The sequence below is a fragment of the Myotis yumanensis genome, unplaced genomic scaffold (assembly GCF_028538775.1).
Source record: "Myotis yumanensis isolate MYYU_CA2020_CCGP unplaced genomic scaffold, mMyoYum1.0.hap1 SCAF_11, whole genome shotgun sequence".
Classification (NCBI taxonomy): Eukaryota; Metazoa; Chordata; class Mammalia; order Chiroptera; family Vespertilionidae; genus Myotis; species Myotis yumanensis.
In genome coordinates, this window is record NW_027223762.1 from 32227693 (window position 1) to 32249801 (window position 22109).

At 34.1% G+C, this 22109-nt stretch overlaps 1 protein-coding gene across 3 annotated transcripts in view; it reads right to left on the reverse strand.

Moving 5' to 3' along the window:
- FANCL (FA complementation group L) overlaps positions 1 to 22109 on the reverse strand; it is a 64375-nt gene that overhangs the window by 38888 nt on the left and 3378 nt on the right. For 2 of the 3 annotated variants that reach the window (XM_070429261.1, XM_070429259.1), the window contains exons 2-6: positions 17360 to 17418; positions 15756 to 15816; positions 13011 to 13067; positions 10458 to 10558; positions 134 to 230 (exon numbers count right to left, since the gene is read on the reverse strand). In XM_070429261.1, the coding sequence (XP_070285362.1) occupies positions 134 to 230; positions 10458 to 10558; positions 13011 to 13067; positions 15756 to 15816; positions 17360 to 17418 (375 nt within the window). Of the gene's footprint in view, positions 1 to 133; positions 231 to 10457; positions 10559 to 13010; positions 13068 to 15755; positions 15817 to 17359; positions 17419 to 18881; positions 18956 to 22109 lie in introns of all 3 variants that reach the window. The other variant, XM_070429262.1, reaches the window with a different exon arrangement.

The window sequence follows — 22109 nt, forward strand, 5'->3', positions numbered from 1 at the left end:
CCAAAATAATTTTTTAAAGTACCATATGTACATTTTTTAGAAGCAGCTGGCACTTCATTAGACTGAAAACATTCATAGAGGTCATTTCACGAAGCATTTCCTGACCACAATAACAGTTTAATGAAGCACATACCTTTGCCTTCAACTTGAGAGTGATTAGATGCTCTCTACCAGAAGCATCCTCAGCTTTTAACTTGATGGTACTGAAGCAAGAATCCGCATATACAAGGCTGGTGAGAAGAGAATAAAAAGTGATCACACTGGGGAGGACAGGACTGGGGGGAGGGGTGGAGAATGGTAGGATTTGAAATGAAAATATTTGCTATATTCCTATTAATCCATTACAGAATTAATCAGAAGGATTTCTGCATGCCAACCCTTTATGCTGCTATATAGATTTACTGCCGTTATACACCAGCCTAGTGCTTAATGTAGTCATAGATCTCTGGATTATTTACAATGTGTGTCAAGGCTCATGCTGTGGTCAGTGAGCACTATGTTTCGGTTTTCCATCACTGGAACCTTTGGCACACACAGCATGTTCCTGTCAGCCTCTACTTATGTACACATTAAACTTCCTGTCAAAGTCTTTGATCCATTTCTGTAGTTTTATACAGTATGAGACTCTTATGCTTCCTTTATTTGTTTTCTCCATGATGAACTTTTCCTTTATTATCAATAATGTTACTATACAAAAATCTGGCCAATATTAGTTCATACTCAAATTGATCCTCTAAGGAAAATGCTGCATGAGCACAGGTATAGCCTGATCTCCTAACAATAAATTTTCTTTTTCTGCGATTATAGCTTCTGACACTTAACCTGGGCATGCATTCAAGATGACTAATATTTTAAACATATAGCACACGCACAGTTGTTTTGGCTTTAAGTTGCTCTAAATGCATGAATTTTCTGCAACGGAAACCAATACCCCTTGAAATATATCATTCTGTAAAACTATGGTCCCTTGAGTAGCATAAGCTACTGCCAAAAATGTTCAAATTTAGTAGTATATTTACTAGTGAACTGGGCATGTGGCTATTTTTTGACATTTTTACAATACTATTCTCTTGTAAAGATAAAAAGTAGCCTAAGAGTATTGCACAACTTATCACCCAGACTGATGGTAAGACCCATTAGAGTTCAGCACTAACATTAGCCTTCGAACCCAGGAAACATTTTTTTAACATCACTGTATGCTGCTTAGTCACTGGCCTGGTATAATAGTGAAAATGGGTCAATTTCAAAAATGCTGGGCAGTAAAGTTGTGGAACACTATTTGTAATAAAAAATAGATCTAAATCTGAAAAAGGCACATATCTTCAACAACAAACTAAAAGATAAGAGTCTTTATTAACAGAAGAATGTTTATCATAATCTATAAAAACTCTAGGGTCTTAGAAAACAAAATTATTCCAGAAATAATGTTTACTTACACAAAAATGTCAATGATACTATACATAAATGTTTAATCATTAATTTCTTTCAGCTATATCTGTAAGCATCTCAAATTCCCCTACCCCCCAAAATATAGAATATAAGACTTTATCACACATTTATCAATATAATCTAAGTTCAGATATATGGACACATAACTCTTTGAAAACATTAACACTTCAGATTTAAGATGCTGATATAGCACATGCATTTATTTATATCCTCTCTTTACTCACTAAAAAATAAATAAAAAATTTAAAAATGTAGATAAACCCACAGTTACAAAAAGAACAAGAAGGCAATAGCATCAACTAAAGCAAATTTTCAACAAATTTTATAAAAATAAAAAGTGGTTGAGGAACACTGGGTGACAAACACATTAGAAAACAGAAAAAGAAGATCCTGGGAGCAAGATAGCTGGCAAAGAAAGGAAAGGAAGGAAGGAAGTCTATAGAATAGAGGGTATGATATATATGAGGAGAAATTAAGGGAATTTTTTTTTTAAAAAAAAAGGAAACCAAAAAGGGAAGGGAAAATTTTAATCTAAATTATAAACAATGAAACTATGTTAAAATTTTAATTGTTCTACCATTAACTTTTCAATGAAAAATATTTACAGTAAAAAAAATCAAACTGCTTACTAATTACAATTTTTAAAATCCAGCAATAGACAAAGCTAAAAGAATTATAGCTACGAAAATGAATGTAAATGTATTTAACCACTGCAAGAGGTGACAAAAATTGACAAGTATAATGGGGAAAGAAATGAGAGATTAGGACGACTAAAATTTGTAATTGCTAATTTTAGAGTAAAAGATACATATCATTAATTAAATGGACATGAAAGAAGTTTAAGGAATATTAAATCTAATAGAAGAATAAAAGAATAGTAAAGAAAGGAGATGGTGGTATAGGAACTAAATCCTTTTTAATTACAGTTATCACTATGTAATTCCTAAAACTAATAAATCAAGTAATTTTGAATATAGGCATATCATTGAAAAATATGGAAGTTGTAAGCATGAATATTTCAGAGTATTTGCCTCATAGAATGAGACTGGAGTTTAAAAACGGTGTGGGAAAAGGCTGCTGCTTTGCTTTATAAACCTTAAATCGTTTATAACCATGATGAATATATCAGAAAAGAGAGTAAGAAGGTAGGGAGAGAAAAGAAACAACTATATCACCAACTAGTCCTTTTTGTATTTAACACTGCTGCTCCTCATCCAGATGTTCTTAGACAGAAATAAAAGTTCTAGTCTTTTGTTTCCAGTCACACAAACAAAAGATTATCATCTTTCCACAAAATTGAAGACACGGAGATAAAACATTAGAAAAAAATGTCATGCTCAAAATATGGCTGTGTAGTCAAAATGGTAAGATTAATTTTGTTTAACTTCAAGAAGTCAAATAAAACAGTAAAAACATTTATAACTTTAGGTTACTCTCAGCCTACTTATTTGAAATTAAACATTTTACCTATGTCGATTTCTTTCTACTTTGTTTCAGGAACAGGGAGAAATTCATGATTATTAACACCTTGAGTACCTGTGACCTACACTGGTACATGACCTCCAGTACTTCTCATTTTCTTCTTTTGGTAATAGAATCCCTGCCTCTATAGCACCCCTAACTACACCAAGATTAGCAGGGCACACTCCATTCAGCTAGCAATCCTTCCCAGCTGCCCTTGGGTATCAGCCAATCACTAAATTTTGGACTGCAAACAAAAGTGATTGGTATGTGCATCTTTTGGATTATTTTTATTAACAAAATGTTGCCTAACCCTCTCCAGTGCCCCTCTCACTCTCCCTTCCTTTAGACTAGATCTGAGCAATATAAGCCAGCAAAGACCATGCAGACAAGAACAACTCTCTTAGTGCCACTCTGACCACTGAAACAATCTGCAATAATGGAGGTATTCTACATCTGCACTGTCCAAAACAGCAGCTAATTGTGACATGTGGCTATGGAGAACTTAAAATATAGTTATTATAGACACTGAAATTTTAATTTAGTTTAAATATAAATGCCAATAGCCACATGTGGTTAGTAGCTACTATACTGAACAATTAAGCAACAGTAGATAGATGAGAAACAAATGAAAGAAACCTGGGTTCTAGGATGACCTTGTGAGACAGCGCAACCTGTACTCACTCTGGACCATCTGCCTACCTCTGAACTGTTAAGGAGAGATTAATAAAATTCTATCTTGTTTGAAACACTGAGGATTTGGGGTTCTCTTTGTTAATAGCAGTTTAACTTGTACCCTAACTAAAAGAACATATTTCTATCCATTCACAATAGGAAAGAATATCTTAGTGTTTGGTCTATTAAAAAGATATTATAGAGGGGAGAACAGTGATAAGCTCTTACAAGTAATTTTAAAAATCATTCTTAAAAAAAGTCTATTTTTAATGTTCTGCTTTATTATTATGGTGAGTATCTTGATTTAAACAACATGGAATAATTTTTACTCATTTAAATAAGGTAAATAATTCACTTAAATAATAAATTTTAAAAACTCATCATTGGAGTGCTCAATATTTTTTAAAGTTGTGAAATCACATTTAAAAGAAGGAGTTTGGGTATTATTACTTAGCTAGGCACATTCAGAATTGACTAAAAATATAAAGCATATATATAAAATCTAAAGAAATAAAATATACCTTTGGCACTTTACTTTGTATTTATCACTTGCTGCATTTCTTTGTAAGTATGCTTGCAATAAGTAAAATGGCACTAAACTTGGCAGTTAAGTTTTATAAACACTTAAAAAGAATACTTCAGCTCAGGGAGATTTTTGTTGTTCTTGTTAATAGCTGAATGTTATCAGTAGAGAGCAGCAGAAGGAATGTGCTTTATCTCTTAAAATAGTGTACCTATTTTGACCAACAGCCTAGTAATATATCTAGGTATATTTACATAGTAATAACATCAAAAGGTAGACTTAAGTCCTTCATGGTTTAATAAAACATCAAAGTTTCAAAACAAAACATACACACACACACACACACACAAAAAAAAATAAAAATCTAAGTTTCTATTTTTACCACTACTCTCAAGTTTACGCATTAATACTTCAAACCTACATTTCAAAAAGCAACCTCCCTAATTGGTGTCTTTACTTCCTGTCTCTTCTGTACACCAACCTATCCTGCCTTCCATGACTATAGTTATCTACCTAGGTAACTCCTTGCTCAAAAATACTCAATGAGTGTCCATCAACTGCATATAAAGAATCCTTAGTCTAGCAGTAAGACCCTTCAATCTGGCCCTGATATTAATTCTCTTATGTGAGCAAATGATTGACTCAAAAGTCCAAAAATGAGTTGTACATTTCCATCATTACAGCCTTGCCTCCACCAATCCTTCCCTTTTAAGTCTATCTATATTTTTTCCAAGCTTATCCCAAAACCTACCTCCTCTATGAACCTTCTTAAATTATTTGTAGCTCAAAAGGACCTCACCTTTCTTAAAACTCGCACACTGCTGCTTTTCATGTAAGTTTATTGCTTTTTATAAGGAATGTAAAAGTTTCACACTTCTATATACGTGCCAATGCTCTATGTATTAAATGAACATGGAGAAGCTATTCAGATTGGTTCATGTTTATGCTTCACATGTGTGTTGTAAATAACTGAATGTGCATTGTTTAAATTAGATACTATCAACACATAACCAATTTAGAAAAACAAAATTTTTCACTATTAGATAATTTGCAGTTATTTAATGATTTGGATATAAATGAGGAAAAACACTCTTATAAAGGTAATTTATTAATGTCTATATTCTTTTGCATTATATAACAAAAGTTATTACTGGTTATAATTAAATCATAACACTAATTAAATCTCTGTGAAACTCATATACAGTCTGACATTTCTAGGTGAACTAGTGTCTCAACAACTTTATAGCTACTTTACACAGGGATTAAACGAGTCACATAACATGTTTCTTTTCAACACTCATTATTAAGTATTATTAGTTTCAATTGAAAAATGAAGAAAATGTGGCTCAGGGAGGTTACAATACATGACCGAGGTCACACAGCTAATAAGCCAGAATTAAAGTCCTTGTCCAGTTATTGAAATTAATTTAGTATAAACAAGTATTCCATTTACTCCAATATGTTATATAGTTCTTTGAAATTCATTGAGAATTACAGAACATATCATCATCACTGGATCAAATCCATTACTAAAATAATAGGCTTAATTAAAAATCTAACTTAATATATGTTGAGATATATTAACAATCCTTCAGCGGCACAACAAATTAGGTAAAACTCAGATTTCCCAAGACAAATCTGAAAGGCCAAATACCTGAATTCTACTCACTCTGATAAATAATATGCTATAAAAAGGATAAAACCATCTAATCATTTCCCCATTTAATCTCTGAATTAAATGATGCCATATGATTATTAAAACAACCTTAAGATGCCCTAGCCCAGCCGTGGGCAAACTACGGCCCGCAGGCCAGATCCGGCCCGTTTGAAATGAATAAAACTGAAAAAAAAAAAAAAAAGACCGTACCCTTTTATGTAATGATGTTTACTTTGAATTTATATTAGTTCACACAAACACTCCATCCATGCTTTTGTTCCTGCCCTCCGGTCCAGTTTAAGAACCCATTGTGGCCCTCGAGTCAAAAAGTTTGCCCACCCCTGCCCTAGTCGGATTGGCTCACTGGATAGAGAGTCGGCCTGGGGACTGAAGAGTCCTGGGTTCGATTCCGGTCAAGGGCATGTACTTGGTTGCAGGCACATCCCCACTAGGGGATGTGCAGGAGGCAGCTGATCGATGCTTCTCTCTCATCGATGTTTCTAACTCTCTATCCCTCTCCCTTCCTCTCTGTAAAAAATCAATAAAACATATTTACAAAAAACAACAACCATAAGATAGACTATAAATAAGGTGACTATGAATTTCTTCCCAACTGGGACACTTCTGAGACTGACAGGAGTCAGGATAAAAGGCAGTCATTAATAGGACTAACCTAGGTAAAGTGAGATGTAGATCAGCCCACCTGTAACTCCAGGACATTCATAGTACCAAACAGACAATCCTACTAAACCCCAAGGACTCTGTTTAATTCCCATTGTTTTTCATGAGCTACTCTACAAAACAACACAAGCAGAAGTTAACAAAAGCCCATCAAAACATCTTTTTCCATCCCTCACCTTTGTGAAACAGCATAACACTCAAAGTCACCCATAACTGTCATATCATCTTCATCTTTACCCTTTGAACAACTTGCTGTTTTTAGTGTGCTTTTTAAGAAGTTTAAACATGTATAGAAATTGTAACAGCAGCAATCAAACTTAAGGCGGCTACTAATTCTGTATCATTTCTAACTTAATTTTTTATAATGACTGATCCTATAGAGTTGATTAGAAATACCAAGTATGTAATTTAAAAACACAGCAAGGTCTTCATTAACTTAAAAAGATTTTTCTTTTATTATCAGATTTTATTATTACACTAACAAATCTAAAACTAAAAGATTATTGTTAAGAACGCAAAGGAAATATGGATATATTGACATGGTCTAGAAATCACTGAGATTCTCATAATCCACTTAAACTAATTTGTCATACAAACCATTATGTGTATCATTTTTAAAATATCTATCTATATAAAAGCCTAAGCAACCATCCGACCATCCAACTGGTAACTATGACGTGCAATGCCACCAGGGGGGCAGACGCTCCGACCGGTAGCTATGACGCACACTGACCACCAGGGGGCAGATGCTCAACACAGGAGCTGCCAAGCTGCGGTGACTTGCAGCTGCGGTTCTCGGTTCTCGGGCTATGCACCTGGAACCAGAGAGGAGGGAGACCAATTCCAGGGTATGTCACCCAAGAACCGCCCTTGTCCAATCCAGGAGCACTCAGGGGATGTGGGAGAGCCGGTTTCAGCCCTATCCCCCCAGGCCAGGCTGAGGGACCCCACCAGTGCACGGATCCGTACACCAGGCTTCTAGTATTTTAAATGAAAAAGCTAGCTAGCTGCTGAAGCAGGGCCTCAAAATGTAGCAATTCTAGTTTGGGGACAGTACAATTCAGGTCTCAGTTTTAGCTCTGAGGGTCCTGAAACCCAGTATTACCAGTGTGCCAAGTATATCTGATTTAAGAATTAAGACACAAAAATAAAACTGATAGGAGATTTTCTTACTTTAGCAGTGTTAGACAAATATTGACAAATCCTATTCTTTGGCCTCTCACAATCCATGCAGAAAAATTCTCTTCTGCTAACAGTCTTTATTTGTAAAGCTATGAAACAAATGATTAGGTAACAGCTATATACCTAATTCAAGCATGCATCCTAATCACTATAATTAAACTATCACCTTTCTCAAATCTAAGCCAAGAGATTTTGAAACTGTCTCTCAGGATGCATTAATTTTGCATATGGCCAATTTTATCCATAGTCACACACTGAAGGTACTTGAGGAAACTTTATTGAAGGCTGCCTATGAGAGCTGACCCACAGCACAACTCCAGGGAATATCATTCACATACACAAAGCCTGAGCACTGACATACAACCAGCCTTGGCTGTAGACACTCAATTTATAGATACAAAATTGGGAATATAAATATATATATTGAAACTTATGCTGAGAATTAAATAAGAATTATATAAAGTGGCTAGCACAGTCAGTGGCATATAACAGCAACTTTATAAATGAAAGTTCCTGTGTGTAATTACCTTAGTCTAAGGTGGAGACCAACATTTATATTGTGATGAAGGTTATGGTAGAGGCATTCATATCCTTATTTTTGCCTTTCACCTATTATCTAAATTAGAGATCTATCCCTTTTTCTGTCACATCACAATATGTATAATACAAAGCAAAAGTCAATACTTTCCTTTCATCTCTAAAACCATTTATTCCATAAAGTATTTTACATACTTGCACTACTTCTCTTTATAACTTTGTTACTAATGGCTTTCAAGAAATCCTATCATTATACTTTATAATACTTATCAGTTAGAATTAAGTACTACTGTGATTATCTACATAAATTCTGACTCTTCTACTAGATGTAAGTTCTATGAACAATCTTAAGTCTTGCCTATGTATCCTCACTGCCCTCCATTACAGGCATTCACAAATAATAGTTGAAAGAAAATGAATTATTCAAAAATTTAATATTTAAATTATCAGTGCTTCAACAAATTTTTACTGGAGTTCTCTGAAATATGTCACATTCACAGAAAAAACTGTCTCAAATTCACTTTATCAATATAACAAAAACAAAACTAGAACCATTACCTCTTCCCTTTCCACTCCCTTCCTACATCCTTAACTATTTTAAAAACTAAGGTCTTAGCCGAAACCGGTTTGGCTCAGTGGATAGAGCGTTGGCCTGTGGACTGAAGGGTCCCAGGTTCGATTCCGGTCAAGGGCATGTACCGGGGTTGTGGGCACATCCCCAGTGGGAGATGTGCAGGAGGCAGCTGATCGATGTTTCTCTCTCATCGATGTTTCTAACTCTCTATCTCTCTCCCTTCCTCTCTGTAAAAAATCAATAAAATATATTAAAAAAAAAACCTAAGGTCTTAATATTAAGCACCTGAAAATAAGTCAAAATAATTTTTCTCTATTCTGTCACCTTACATCCAAAAAATGGGAGGGTCCATGTCATCAATGCCTTGAGACACACCTTCATAACCTCAGTAGAATTGCTATTAGCACATCGTAATTCATTACTCATCTTCTCTGTCTTCTTCCTTCCATTGGTATGCTACATCCTATATAATAAAAGGCTAATAGGCAAATCGACCGAACAGCAGAATGACTGGTTGCTATGACACACACTGACCACCAGGAGGCAGATGCTCAACACAGGAGCTGCCCCCTGGTGGTCAGTGCATTCCCACAGGGGGAGCGCTGCTCAGCCACAAGCCGGGCTCACAGCTGGTGAGCACAGCGGTGACAGCGCTAAGGATGTCCAACTGCCAGCTTAAAGCCAGCACTCAGACATCCCCCGAGGGCTCCCAGACTGCGAGAGGGCGCAGGCCGGGCTGAGGAACCCCCACCCCAAAAGCACGAATTTCGTGCACTGGGCCTCTAGTTTTATTATAAAAATTCTATCCATCCCAAATCCTATTCAGGAATAACACCTTATCGAATAAAGCCTAATCTCATAAATTAACATTAACCTCAATATCACCATAATAATACATTTAAAATTATAGGTAACATCTATGTCTGGCTAAGATGAAGAAGCTTGCTACAGACCAAAACTTCCACTGAAAACAACTAGAGTAACCAGATGAAAGAGAAAAGGAAAAAAAAAGTATGAATGCATCAAAGAACTGCTAAGGCAACCAGGACTTGAAGGACCAAGGTCTTGAAAGGGGGAATAGAAGAGAGGTGAATAAAAATTTTGCAGTCATTTTTCCCTTTGCCTATTTACAAATTTTGGAACAGAGCACGAGAATAAGGATTTGGGCAAGGTGAGACAATAGAAGACATAGGTGGTAGATATAAGCCTAAATAGATTTGGTGACATCAACAAAATGGCACTCAGAAGTTCTAAAAATTCTCCCCTCTATAGTAGCAACAAGAAAACTGACAACAAAAATGTAAACAAAATAAAAATAAAAAAGGCAAATATGTGAGGTGATGAATATGTTAATTAACACAATTGTGGGAATATTTTCACAATGCATATGTATATCAAATAATCACAACGTACATTTTAAATATATTATAATTATATTTATTAATTACACCCCAATAAAAGTTAAAAAATAAATTTAAAAAATATGTTCAGTGAAAATATGTAATGTTTTTTCACAAATTTAGTATTTTACCTTCTAGGTCATTTTTTCAAGATAATATCCCTTTAATTCATAACCACAATAAGGACCAGACACTCTAATTACAATGAAACACTTTGACTAAAAACAGGTATAAAATAATTTGCTAAAACTGAAAAAATATTAAGTTGAAATATGTAAAAGAAAAACATTTCTAAAACATATTTTAAAATAGACATACTTATCCCAACCAAGAATTCCTATTTCTTCAATAAGGCTTGAGTAGAACTGGGGAGGGGGAGGTAGTGCATGTATTTCTTGTTTATTCTTTAAAGCAACTTCCTGTTTAAAAGAAAAAACTTGGATCAGCTGTGGAATGCCAGACGATGAATTGTTAGTACCTGATTATACAAAATAATTTCATAATCTTCTCTGTGCCTAACTAAAGTGTCCATTATTTTTACAAGAAATCCAGCTGAATCTTTCCACTTCTCATAAAAAAAAAAGAGAGAAAGAGAGACATGAAAAAGTTAAAGGACTGCACTGAAGATCATATAAAAACGTCAATTATTTGGTCAGTGTGGCTCAGTGGTTGAGCATCAACCCATGAACCAGGAGGTCATGGTTCAATTCCTGGTCAGGGCACATGCCCAGGTGTCAGGCTCAATCCACAGTGTGGGGCATGCAGGAGGCAGCCGATCAATGATTCTCTCTTATCACTGATGTTTCTATCTCTCTCTCCCTTTCCTTTCTTAAATCAATTAAAAAAATAGAATGGATTTTAAAAAGTCAATTATTATACCTTCAACCTTAACTTTAATATTCTCCTCTATTACACTTATCAGAGATAAAAATTTTTAAAAAAATACTCATTCCCAAGGCTTCATTAGTCTCTTACTACTCCTGTGGACATGTTTGATAGTAAGTAATATGTACTTTTGAAGAAGAGCCTGAACTCTAAGTACATTGCCTAGACTGATACATCTGTACACCATTATGAATTACCTTACAAACAAAAACCCTTCATTATCACAATAAATACTTATCTGCTAATTTCTTTCTTCATTCTGTAAAACTCCAGATTGGGCAAATTCAAGTGTTTTGCCATCTGGATAGATCACAATTCCTTTTTCTGCTAGGCTCACCTAAGATATCTTTAAGATGGTTTATGTTCCTCCAAACAAAACTAAAATTACGTTTTAGAAGCAATACAAACATCACTAGAATTGCTGAGGTTAAAAATTACCAATTACTGCAAAGGTGCAAACCTAGACAAATATCTATAAATTACATAGATGTTCATATGGTCTGAATTATCAAAAGGTATCTAAAAACTAAAGAAGTAAAATTTAAAAAGAAATCTGATAAAATACCAAAACCATACGGAAATAAGCATAAAAATTATGTTTCTAGTAAGTGTAACCCTAATAAAAGGTATAAATTTTAATGCTTTAAGTATATGTTTAATCTATTAGTGCTTATCATTTTTTTTTTCCCAGGATAAGATACTATCAAATTAAGGTAACACTGGAAAGAAACAGATTTTACAAAAAGTATTTCAAAATCAGAACTATTAACTGGAAGTACTTTAATAAAGTTCTAAATCTGTTTTATGATTTTAAAAATAAAATTAAAAAACCCTGTGAAAGCAGATTTATAAAGCCCAAAGTATCAATCTAAATTTGATTAGAAGGTAAACTAGAAAACAAGGAGTTTTTTTGTTTTTTGTTGTTTTGTGTGTTTTTTTACAAACTAAATACCTAATGATATCTGATGATAGCCTGATGGTCTATAAAAATATATTTGTATTATTAAGATTATCCATTTCTAAAAAAAAAATATGTCAGTACAGTTCCTGTACTTATACATATAACACCTATACAGTATTTCCTTTGAAATTTCCATTTTTATTCAGAAATATTAATTATTGCTATCCACAAATACTGACAGTAAAAAGAAACTTAGATAATAATAAAAACAGTATTTTAATCCTAAATTTATATTTGTAAACTCTGCCTTCTACCTGAGATCAGACATGTTATTCCTATTCCAGAACCGTAACAGGAAAAAAGCAAAAGCAGAAAAGCAAAGCATTCTTCGTGGAGAAGGAAGCAAAGGTATGTAGTAGAAAGAACACAGAGGATTTACACACAGAGTTTTAAATCCTAACTTGAATATTTCCTAGTTTTTAGGTCTTAGGCAGTTAATGACTCGGCTCTGAAATAGGAATAAAATAACCTACACCTTATACAGTTTTTAAAAATATGAGTAATTGTTCATTTATAAAATGCATGCAGAACAGCTACTATATGCTCAGTTATTACTAGGAAACTCCATGAAAGATTTACAAAATTACCTGAACAAATTCAGTAACTACTGATTTCATTGAGGTATCAATACTTTTATCAGTGATTGTATTATAGGAACCCTATTACTAACAAAACACTTCAACAAATAAAGTCATAATTCTTCCATTTTTAGATACACTGTCATAAGTGTGTAGTAATATCCCCAATACTGTCCATATTTCTTTAGAAAGCTAAAAAATAGGTTCTCATGTTATTCAGAATTACAGTAATAAATGTACTAAAGAGAATATTGTGACTCAGAGATTAACTCAATATTTTCAGTTTTGAATTAATGATTATTTCTTCAAAATTAAATGACCAATAGACCAAAAATAATAATTATGTTAATACTGGAAACCAAGATTTTCACAGTAAGATATAAAAGATACAGGAATTACAAAAGCAATCGAGACTTATGGTAGCAGTGTTAGAAAACAAATACCTACCAAGACCATCTTCAACTCCATCATAAAGCTCAGTAGATCAGGAGAGTGCTTCATTCTCTAGATCAAAATTACATTTCCAATTAATTTCACTTGTACAATGAATATCCCATTCACTGAAACTAAAATACATGTTTTGTGAATGTGAATACATATTAATTATATTTACATCATAAAAGTATAAGAATTGAAGTATTAGTCAACATCCTTACTATTCCTATGAATTTCATTTTGAAAGAGTAAATCAGAGCTTAAAATCTACTCTGGTGAGATATACTGAACTGAGTAGAATGTCACCTAAAACTTCACATACTCTTCTTTTCCTTCAACACTGATTTCTGTCAAGTTCAACAAATCTAGCAAACCACATCATTATTTTTTAAGGGAGTGAAGAAAGTGGAAATAAGCACATAAAATATAAAAATCATGCAAATCTATACAACTAAAAAAATCTAGTTAGAGCAATTAATTAAATTATAATACTGTCTATTTTTATTTTTATTGATCTTAAAGATTACCTATAATTATTATTTTTATTCTTTCACAATTAACCCATATTAATTCAAAAGGAGTCAATCTTTCAATAAGATAAAACTAATATAACAAAATGGCAAAAGTAAAACTTCAAAAGTAGAATGAGTATTTAAGAATCACTATTCCATTTCTTAGAAATCATTCTTAAAATAAAATAACTATACAATAAAAGAAAGCAAAAAAATAATTTAAAATTGTTTTCTTAGATAAAATTCTTTATCATTTCTCTGCTTGAATTCAAAATATCATATTTTTGCTACTTTTTGTGATGCACTGCACTACAGTCACACAGTTCTAGACAGTCAATATATGAATTTGTTCACTCTCTTTCGAGACAAAAATAATAATCCAAGATATTTTAGCAATGTATGAGACATAAGATTCACATTTTAACATAACTTTGAGTGGGTTCATGTTTTAGAACAAATCTTTGATTTTCCCTTCTTCTATACAATATCTTTCCTTTCCTCCCCACACCCACCCCCAATTTAGTAGAAATGAGTGACAAGTTATATCCATGGTCTACAAACTACAGTCCAAAGGCTAAATCCAGCCAATGCATGCTTTCGTAAATAAATCTGTACTGAAATGCAGCTAAGCCACTCCTTTACCTCTTGTCATGGCTGCTTTGGCGCTAAAGGGCATAGTTGAGTGGCTGTAACAGAGAACTTACCGTCCACAAAACCTGAAAAATTTACTATCTGGTCCTTCTCTGAAAAAGACTGCTGACCTCCTGATCCATATTTACTAGTTAAAAATGATACAAAGAGCCCTACCCAGTTTGGCTTAGTGGATAGAGCGTCGGCCTGTGAACTGAAGGGTCCCAGTTTCGATGCCGGTCAAGGGCACATGCCTGGGTTGCACACTCAATCCCCAGTAGGGGGCATGTAGGAGGCAGCCAATCAATAATTCTCTCTCATCATTGATGTTTCTCTCTCTCTCTCTCTCTCTCCCTCTTCCTTCCTCTCTGAACTCAATAAAAAAAAATGATAAAAAGAAAGAATATTGATATTCATCTGGACTTGGAATAAAACAAAGACTCAACTAATATTGGGTTCTACATAACCAACTGGAGGGCAGAAAGGAGATTAAGTAATTGGGACTTTTTCTAGGAACCCTCTTGGTGAATTGGTAAAGAAAAAAAGAGATCTTATTATTATACTTAGTCTTTATTAACAAGACTTTTAGGCTTTTTAAATATCTCAATAGGTTCACTTCTTAAACTTTAATATATAATATAAATAGTCACAGGGGATAGGGAGGGAGCAATGGGAAAAAAAACAGAAGAAATGATTTAAGCATTCCCTTGAAAAACTGCTGTAATTATACTGCCAGCAATTACAGCCTACATTCTACAAATCAAATAGTTTATCTCCTATTATTCTTTTTGGTTCAGTAATGCTTTATGTGAGAGTTTCTGTCATTGTCAGTTATCATAGATAATAACCTGCCTTTTAGATAGAGAAAATATAAGAGGGAAAAGCATAAAATTAAATGCATTTCTACTTAATTTATTTTTCTACAAGAGGCATTTCATTATTTTCCTTTGCTTTAGTAACAGTGATTTTGTTTTAAAGTTTCTTTACTCTTTAATGGAATTTTCAGGTACAGGAACCTAAACATTAAGAATAACTAAACCAGGGTACAGAGGGTGGGCAAAATGGGTGAAGGTGATATAAAGGTACAAACTTCCAGTTACTACTATACAATAATTTTAAAAAGAATACCTAAATTAATCCTGCCTATATCTCACTAATGTGGCCTTTATAGCTACTCCTATTATGTCCACATACATGATCCTAAGTGATTTCCACACCTTTTCTGTTACTAATCTAGAACTACAATCCCATTTTTGTCACAGATATCCTACAACTCCTAAATGGGTCCTGGCATTTCTTTATACCACTATTCAGTCTTAGCAGAAAAAAATTACTCAAAAAGTGATGGATATGGATAAGGGTGAATGCATTTGAAGACCCTGAAGTCTCAAGGATGGAAATCTTGAACATAAATGCTGCCCAGAGATGTGCTAAGGATTCTGAGACAGAAAAACACTTTACATAATGTATAGATCCTTAAAATATTTCATAGAGATGAAACCTACAAAATTTAGCAACTAGTTTGTTACAACATTCTGCACAGTAAGTCTTTAAAAAAGAGTAAACTTAGTAATTTCTTACCCTTGCTTAAACATAAACCTTTTAAAGGACTTACTTGTTGTATTATTTGGTGGTATCCACAAAGTATTGTCCTCAGCTTCCAACTACCTAGTAATCTAAAATTTAATGGAATAAAATAATGTGTTAATTGTTCAGAATAGGAAAAAACTTACATGTATGCTAACACAAACAGGCATGAGCATAGAAAAGAATGACAAACACAATTCTGAAAAGTTAATAAAATTTTTACCACTTATAAAGTTCAAAGTCTTCAAACTTACAGTACTAATTTTATTTCAAAATATAAATAATTGCAATCAATAAATGACAGGCAAACAGTACATCTTTTTTTAAAAATAGCAATGTTATCTATTGAACCAGATTCTGCTCCAAGTAGGTTAAATAGAACCAACAGTTTAGATCTTAATATACAGAACTTATATTTGAGAAAGTTTATGTAGCAATATAATCTTCAAATTCCAGAGTAATATAACTAAAAGGATAGAGCCTTTTAATCACGTTAGTGATAGTTAATGTTCATCTATCTACTGGATCATCTCAGTTGTGCTCTCAACATTGTTAGGCAAGTAACTCTTCTAGGAAGAGATTTAACTTAACTAGAAGTAGGAGGCCTAAGTTTCCCCAGCATTGGCCACTCCTTTTCTTCAAAATAGTTTTTACTGTTTACATTTCCTTTCCACCCACTCATCATCCACTCTAAAACCCAATACACCTGTCTTGTGTCTACATAAAACCTAATCATTTCTAACATGATCCCTTTGCAACACTCAGCACTATTAACCACCCCTTCCTTAAGTCTCTCTTTGTTTGGCTTCAGTTTTTCCCATTACTTTTCTGGTCAATCCTTAGTCTTCCTCCAAGGTCCTCTATATTTACCAGTCCTTTAAATGTGGTATACCCTCACTGGCTTTCTCTTTCCACCCCACACATGCAGCGCTGAAGTCTATCCGTACTCAGAGCCCCAAACCCCATGCCTACTGTGAATTCCACATGCATCTTCATTCCAAGTCTCACACTGGAATTAACACACCAATACACTACTACCTACTGAATAGCCTCTCTTGATATTTCACACCTGATATGTCTTAAAACAATTTCTCCATCAATTCCCTCTTCTCTAGCTTAATGATCCAAGCCAGGAACTTGGAAAGCATCCTCCATTCCTCTTTCCCTCTTATTTCCCACTTCTAATCAATCACAAAATCCATCAATTCTACTTGTAAATGCCTCCAGAGTCTTCCTTACCCCCTACCACTAGAGATATTTAGGAGCAGAAATGAGATTTGGGGTGCTACCTAAATTTCTAGTCTCATCTCTTGACATTCCTTGACAGGCTGTCTGTACTAATTCTAATTCTTTTGTATTCTACCTTTATACTTCAGTTCAATACTTGTTAGTGAAATTTACACAGTTGCTGTTTACTGCTTCAAATAAAAAAGAAAATTAGAGAATTAATGTGTCACCTTTGAAAAGTACTTCAGCACCAGGGAAAATAATTTATAAATGCACAATGATCTGGGAAAATCAGAAATGACTAATAAGCATTTTAGGCGAAACTCTAATGACTGAAATCAGTTTATAGCAGATTAATTGACTAACCATTCCATAAAGATGCAAATATAGAACAAAATATATCACCTTGCATTCTTCAGCTGCAAATCTTCAGGCAACAATATTTTAAGATGGAAGTCTCTTCCCTGTGGAAAATATTGAAAAGGTTCAAATTTTCACCTTTCATTTAATGTTACGAGTTTCACTTAATTTTAGAATCATATAGAAAAGGCAATGCTTCCTTTATTTTCTAAACGGGATAAACTTCATCCAAATGTTTATACCTATTAAAATATAAGCAACATAATATTGCATTTGAGGAAAAATAATTGGCTAAAACTTTGTAATTATTGGGAAATCAAACCACTAAAGTTGTTTTCAAAGAGACAGTCATTCACATAAACATAAGAGTTATAAGAAATTGTTAATGTAGACAAAGATTTTTAAATGTTATTTCTTGGGAAATAAATGTATGAAAAGAAAATTCTTTCAAATTGCTTTGAATATAGAAGAAGTCATAATGTTGATAAGTAAAATAAGAATATGTAACACATTATAGGCATCATATTTCCAATGTTCTATCTTTTATAAAATAAAAATATATTTAGTTAAATAATCTAAATATACAAAATCAGAGAAATATTTTCATAAATCAGAATGTATTTAATTCTCCCACATTTGCAGATAGTTAATAAAATTGCTAACATATTACATTACTTCTTTCAACTTACATATTCACTAGCTACACATTTGAATATATAAAATTTTACTCAAGAGTCTTTCTTTCTAAGGAAAAAGGGACTGTTCTCAGAAATTTATTCAGTTTTACTTTCTTGAGAAAGTGGATGAGTAAGCAGCTTAAACTTTGTAACTTAAATAGAATAATACACATGAAATCTGAGCAAAGGTAGGCAGAAAAGGACAAACAGAATTATAATCTTTTACTCCAACACTATAAAATGAAAAAGAGTAATAAAATTCTCGAAAAACAATTACCACAAGAATTTTAGCACAGTCTCCCTCAAAGCAGTTTCAAAAATAGAGGAACACAATTAAATGTACCCCATAACCTTTACTTTCATGGTAATATTACAGTTCTGACTTTCATTACATTTAAATGTCGTTTAAAAAAATGAAACAAAATGTACTACTGACCTTTTCAAAAGGTCAAGTAACAATAATTCACTATTTCATTAAAGCACTAAAAGGTATTATGTAGTACCTTTAACCTAACTTTATAGACATCCCACACATAGGTGTAAGAACAATCTGGAATTCAAAATTTACATGAAAAATAGTAAAACTTCTCTCCTGCTCTGTTATCTGAAAGAATAAAATCCCAAAGTCCCTTATTTGCAAAATCCAGCCATTTTAAAAGGTCAAATGCCATGTCACATGCCATCATACGTTTCTGATTAAAGAAAATATCCAAATTAGCTTTTTTTTTCTTAATTGCTCTCAAAAAGCAGATTTTTCCAGGCTTAGAGGAAACAAAAGTACTGATAGTTGCCTAAATGCCAACCTCTCCACACATCCTCCCAAAATACTATATAGATCAATATTAAGAACAACAACAACAAAAGACAGAGAACACTAAATTTCAAATTACCTGCAGAAAAAAATATATAGATCACTTTCAGTTTTTTCCGATCTGGAACTCCAACAGCAACTCCTTTTGGACAGCTAGGGGGTTCAGAAGAAAATGCATGGAAGAGAGAAGAGGGGACTGGACCAAGTACAAAAATAACCCTATATAATAAAACCCTAATATGCAAATCGACCGAACGACCGGTCACTATGATGCGCACTGACGATCAGGGGGCAGACGCTCAACGCAGGAGCTGCCCCCTGGTGGTCAGTGGGCGCCCACAGGGGGAGCGCCGCTCAGCCAGAAGCCGGGCTCCCTGCTGGCGAGCGCAGCAGCGGTGGCAGGAGCCTCTCCCGCCTCTGCGGCAGCGCTAAGGACCCCTCAGGGGATGTCTGACTGCTGGCTTAGGCCTGTTCCCGAGGGGCCCACACTGCGAGAGGGCACAGGCCGGGCTGAGGGAGCCCTCCACCCCCCCCCAGTGCACGAATGTCGTGCACCAGGCCTCTAGTAGGTTTATATTCCTCTAAAATATTGTTGGATATTGGTGTGGGGAAGCAGGAAGACATTTAGGGTGGGAGATTTGGTAGAGTACAAATTCCCTCCTACTGGTTTTAGTTAAGATGAATATATTCTATTCATTTATTATTATCCTTTTAATGAAGCATAATTAGAATCACTCATATCCCTTTTGTGCTAATGTATTGAGTTAGATTTGGGTTAGCTGACTTGAAACAAATACTAGTAATAAATAATCTGGTAGATCAAAGTATGGTAGAACACTGACCACAGGTAAGGGACTAAACATGAACACAAAAGGCAAGGGGTTCGTCTTAGAAAAGAAATGTAGGAATAGAAGATGGTAAAAAAGCAGGGAAGGAAATACTTTGGAAACTGGGTGCTAGGAGGAAAAAACAAGAGTGGCAAACTTAGGATCTTATGTAACAAAATAGAAACACTCAACTCCTCCTCTTAGCACTACCAAAAACATCATCCATTAAATAAACTGTACTTTTCTTCACTGACAGAACAGTGTATTTCTGAACTAAGAATTTTATAAACTACTAGAGGCCCGGTACATGAAAATTCATGCACTGGAGGGGGGGGGGTCCCTCAGCCCAGCCTGCCCCCTCTCACAGTCCGGGAGCTCTCAGGGGCAGGAGGCAACCCGGCGGTCAGGGGAAGGCTTCTACCCATTATAAAAAAAAAAAAGGAAGACAGGATTTACCTTCCCACATTAACTAAAATGTTGGACAAAATATGTATGAAACAATGATTTGTCAGAGATCAAACAATAGGCATTGTAGGACAGTGATCCTTGAAAGAAGGGAAAGAAATGAGAAAATCTCTATAAATAGTCAGCCATATGGCCTGGAGACTTTTCAGGCTGCCGGGCAAGGATGAAGAACGAAACAGAGCCCAACATTCTCCCTGACTTAAAAAGACAGGGGTGAATTAGGGGAGGTAAAGGTATGTAGGATTCATAATGTACAGCACCAACGAGGAAATACATGGGGAAGAAAGAACTACAGAGTAAATGAGAACTTCAGAGGATTCTTCCAAAGGAGTCTTTAGCTAAATAGTGATTGCTGCATGGATGTGAGAAAACCACCCAAAGTTAGGCAACCAGGAGAATGGAGCATGCAAAACAATCTTGGAGCTCCCACAAGGTTGAGCTTGTTCCCATCAAAGTGGAAAACCTTATACTATTAAAGCCAACAAATACAAGTGTTGCCTCAGTGATAGAGCCAAAGTCTGTTCTTTTTCTGCCTAACAAAGCTTAAAAGCAAACCTTGAAAAGATCAAACCATTTCCAAGTAACTTAACTGCTGCTTAGAACAAATCTCAAGAATATTTAAGAGAATAAGTAATATCTAGCACACCACAGGTAGAATGCACAATGTCTGGCATTCAATCAAAATATACCATGTAGCAGAGAAGCAGGAGAATAAGATTCATAATAAAAAGAAAAATCAAGAGAAATACAAAAATAACAGATGACAGAACTGCTTTAAAATTCTGAAACAGTTATTACAATAGTACAGATATTCAAGAAGGTTAAGGAAAGCATGAGTATGCTAAATACATATGGAAGAGATATAAAGACCTATATTTAAAAGATAAAAAAATGCATATACAATGTCTAAGATGATAAATATGCTAGATGTATTAACAGATTAAACCTTGCAAAAAAAGATATTAGTGTACCTGAAACACAGAAACAGAACATCCAAAAACAAACAAACAAACAAACAAAAAAACCAGATTGATTTTTTTTTTTAAAAAAGCAGACCATTAATGAATTATGCAACAACTTAAATTGGCCTATCATGCATGTATTTGAAGTCCCCAATACAGGTAAGAGAGAGGAGGAAACAAAAAAAATTTTGAAGAAATAATGGTTGAAGTTTTTCCAAATTAAATGAAAAAAACTGCCTCATAGACCTAAAACAAACAAACAAACAAAAACTGCACAAACTCTGTGGAGGGAAAACATAAATAAAACTACACCAAGATAAGAAGAGAAACCTTAAAACAGCCAAAGGAAAAATAACATACTACTAACAAAGATAAGAAAAAAGAGTTCTCATAGAAAATAATACAAGAAAGTGAAGTGACATATTTAAAGCACTAAAAGAAAAAAGTCAACCTAGAATCTTATACCCAATGAAAGTATCTTTCAAAAAATCCAAATAAACAATTTTTTAGACATGAAACACTAAAAGAATTAATCATCAGCAGACATGCACTACTTGAAATATTAAAGAAAGGAACTCAGGAAGATAGTAAGTGAAATCAGATGGAACTCTGGTATACAACAGAGGGCCAGAAATAGTTAATATACAAGTAAACATAAAGACTTTTCTTATTTTTCAAAAATCTCTTTAAAGGATAATTGAGAGTGCCAAAGCTGTCAATTTGAACAACAAAGAAAATAAGAATGGATTACAACCCAAAGTATAAAATAAGTTTAATGAATCCATACTGTTATAAGTGAATTAGTAAATGGGAGAGGTTAAGCTAATCTCTCATGCAGAAGAATCAAATAAATTATGTACACACTCTACCTTAAAAGGGAGCATAACTCCCCACTCCTTAATGGGAGCTGCTCATAGTGACTTCCTCTCAAACAGTACAGTATGGGGGAAGGAAAAGAGTATAGTATGGAAAGTGTGTGTGTGTGTGTGTGTCTGTGTGCGCGCGCGCGCCTGTGTAAGAGGGGTGGGGGGGGCAGAGGGGCAGAATAGTAAC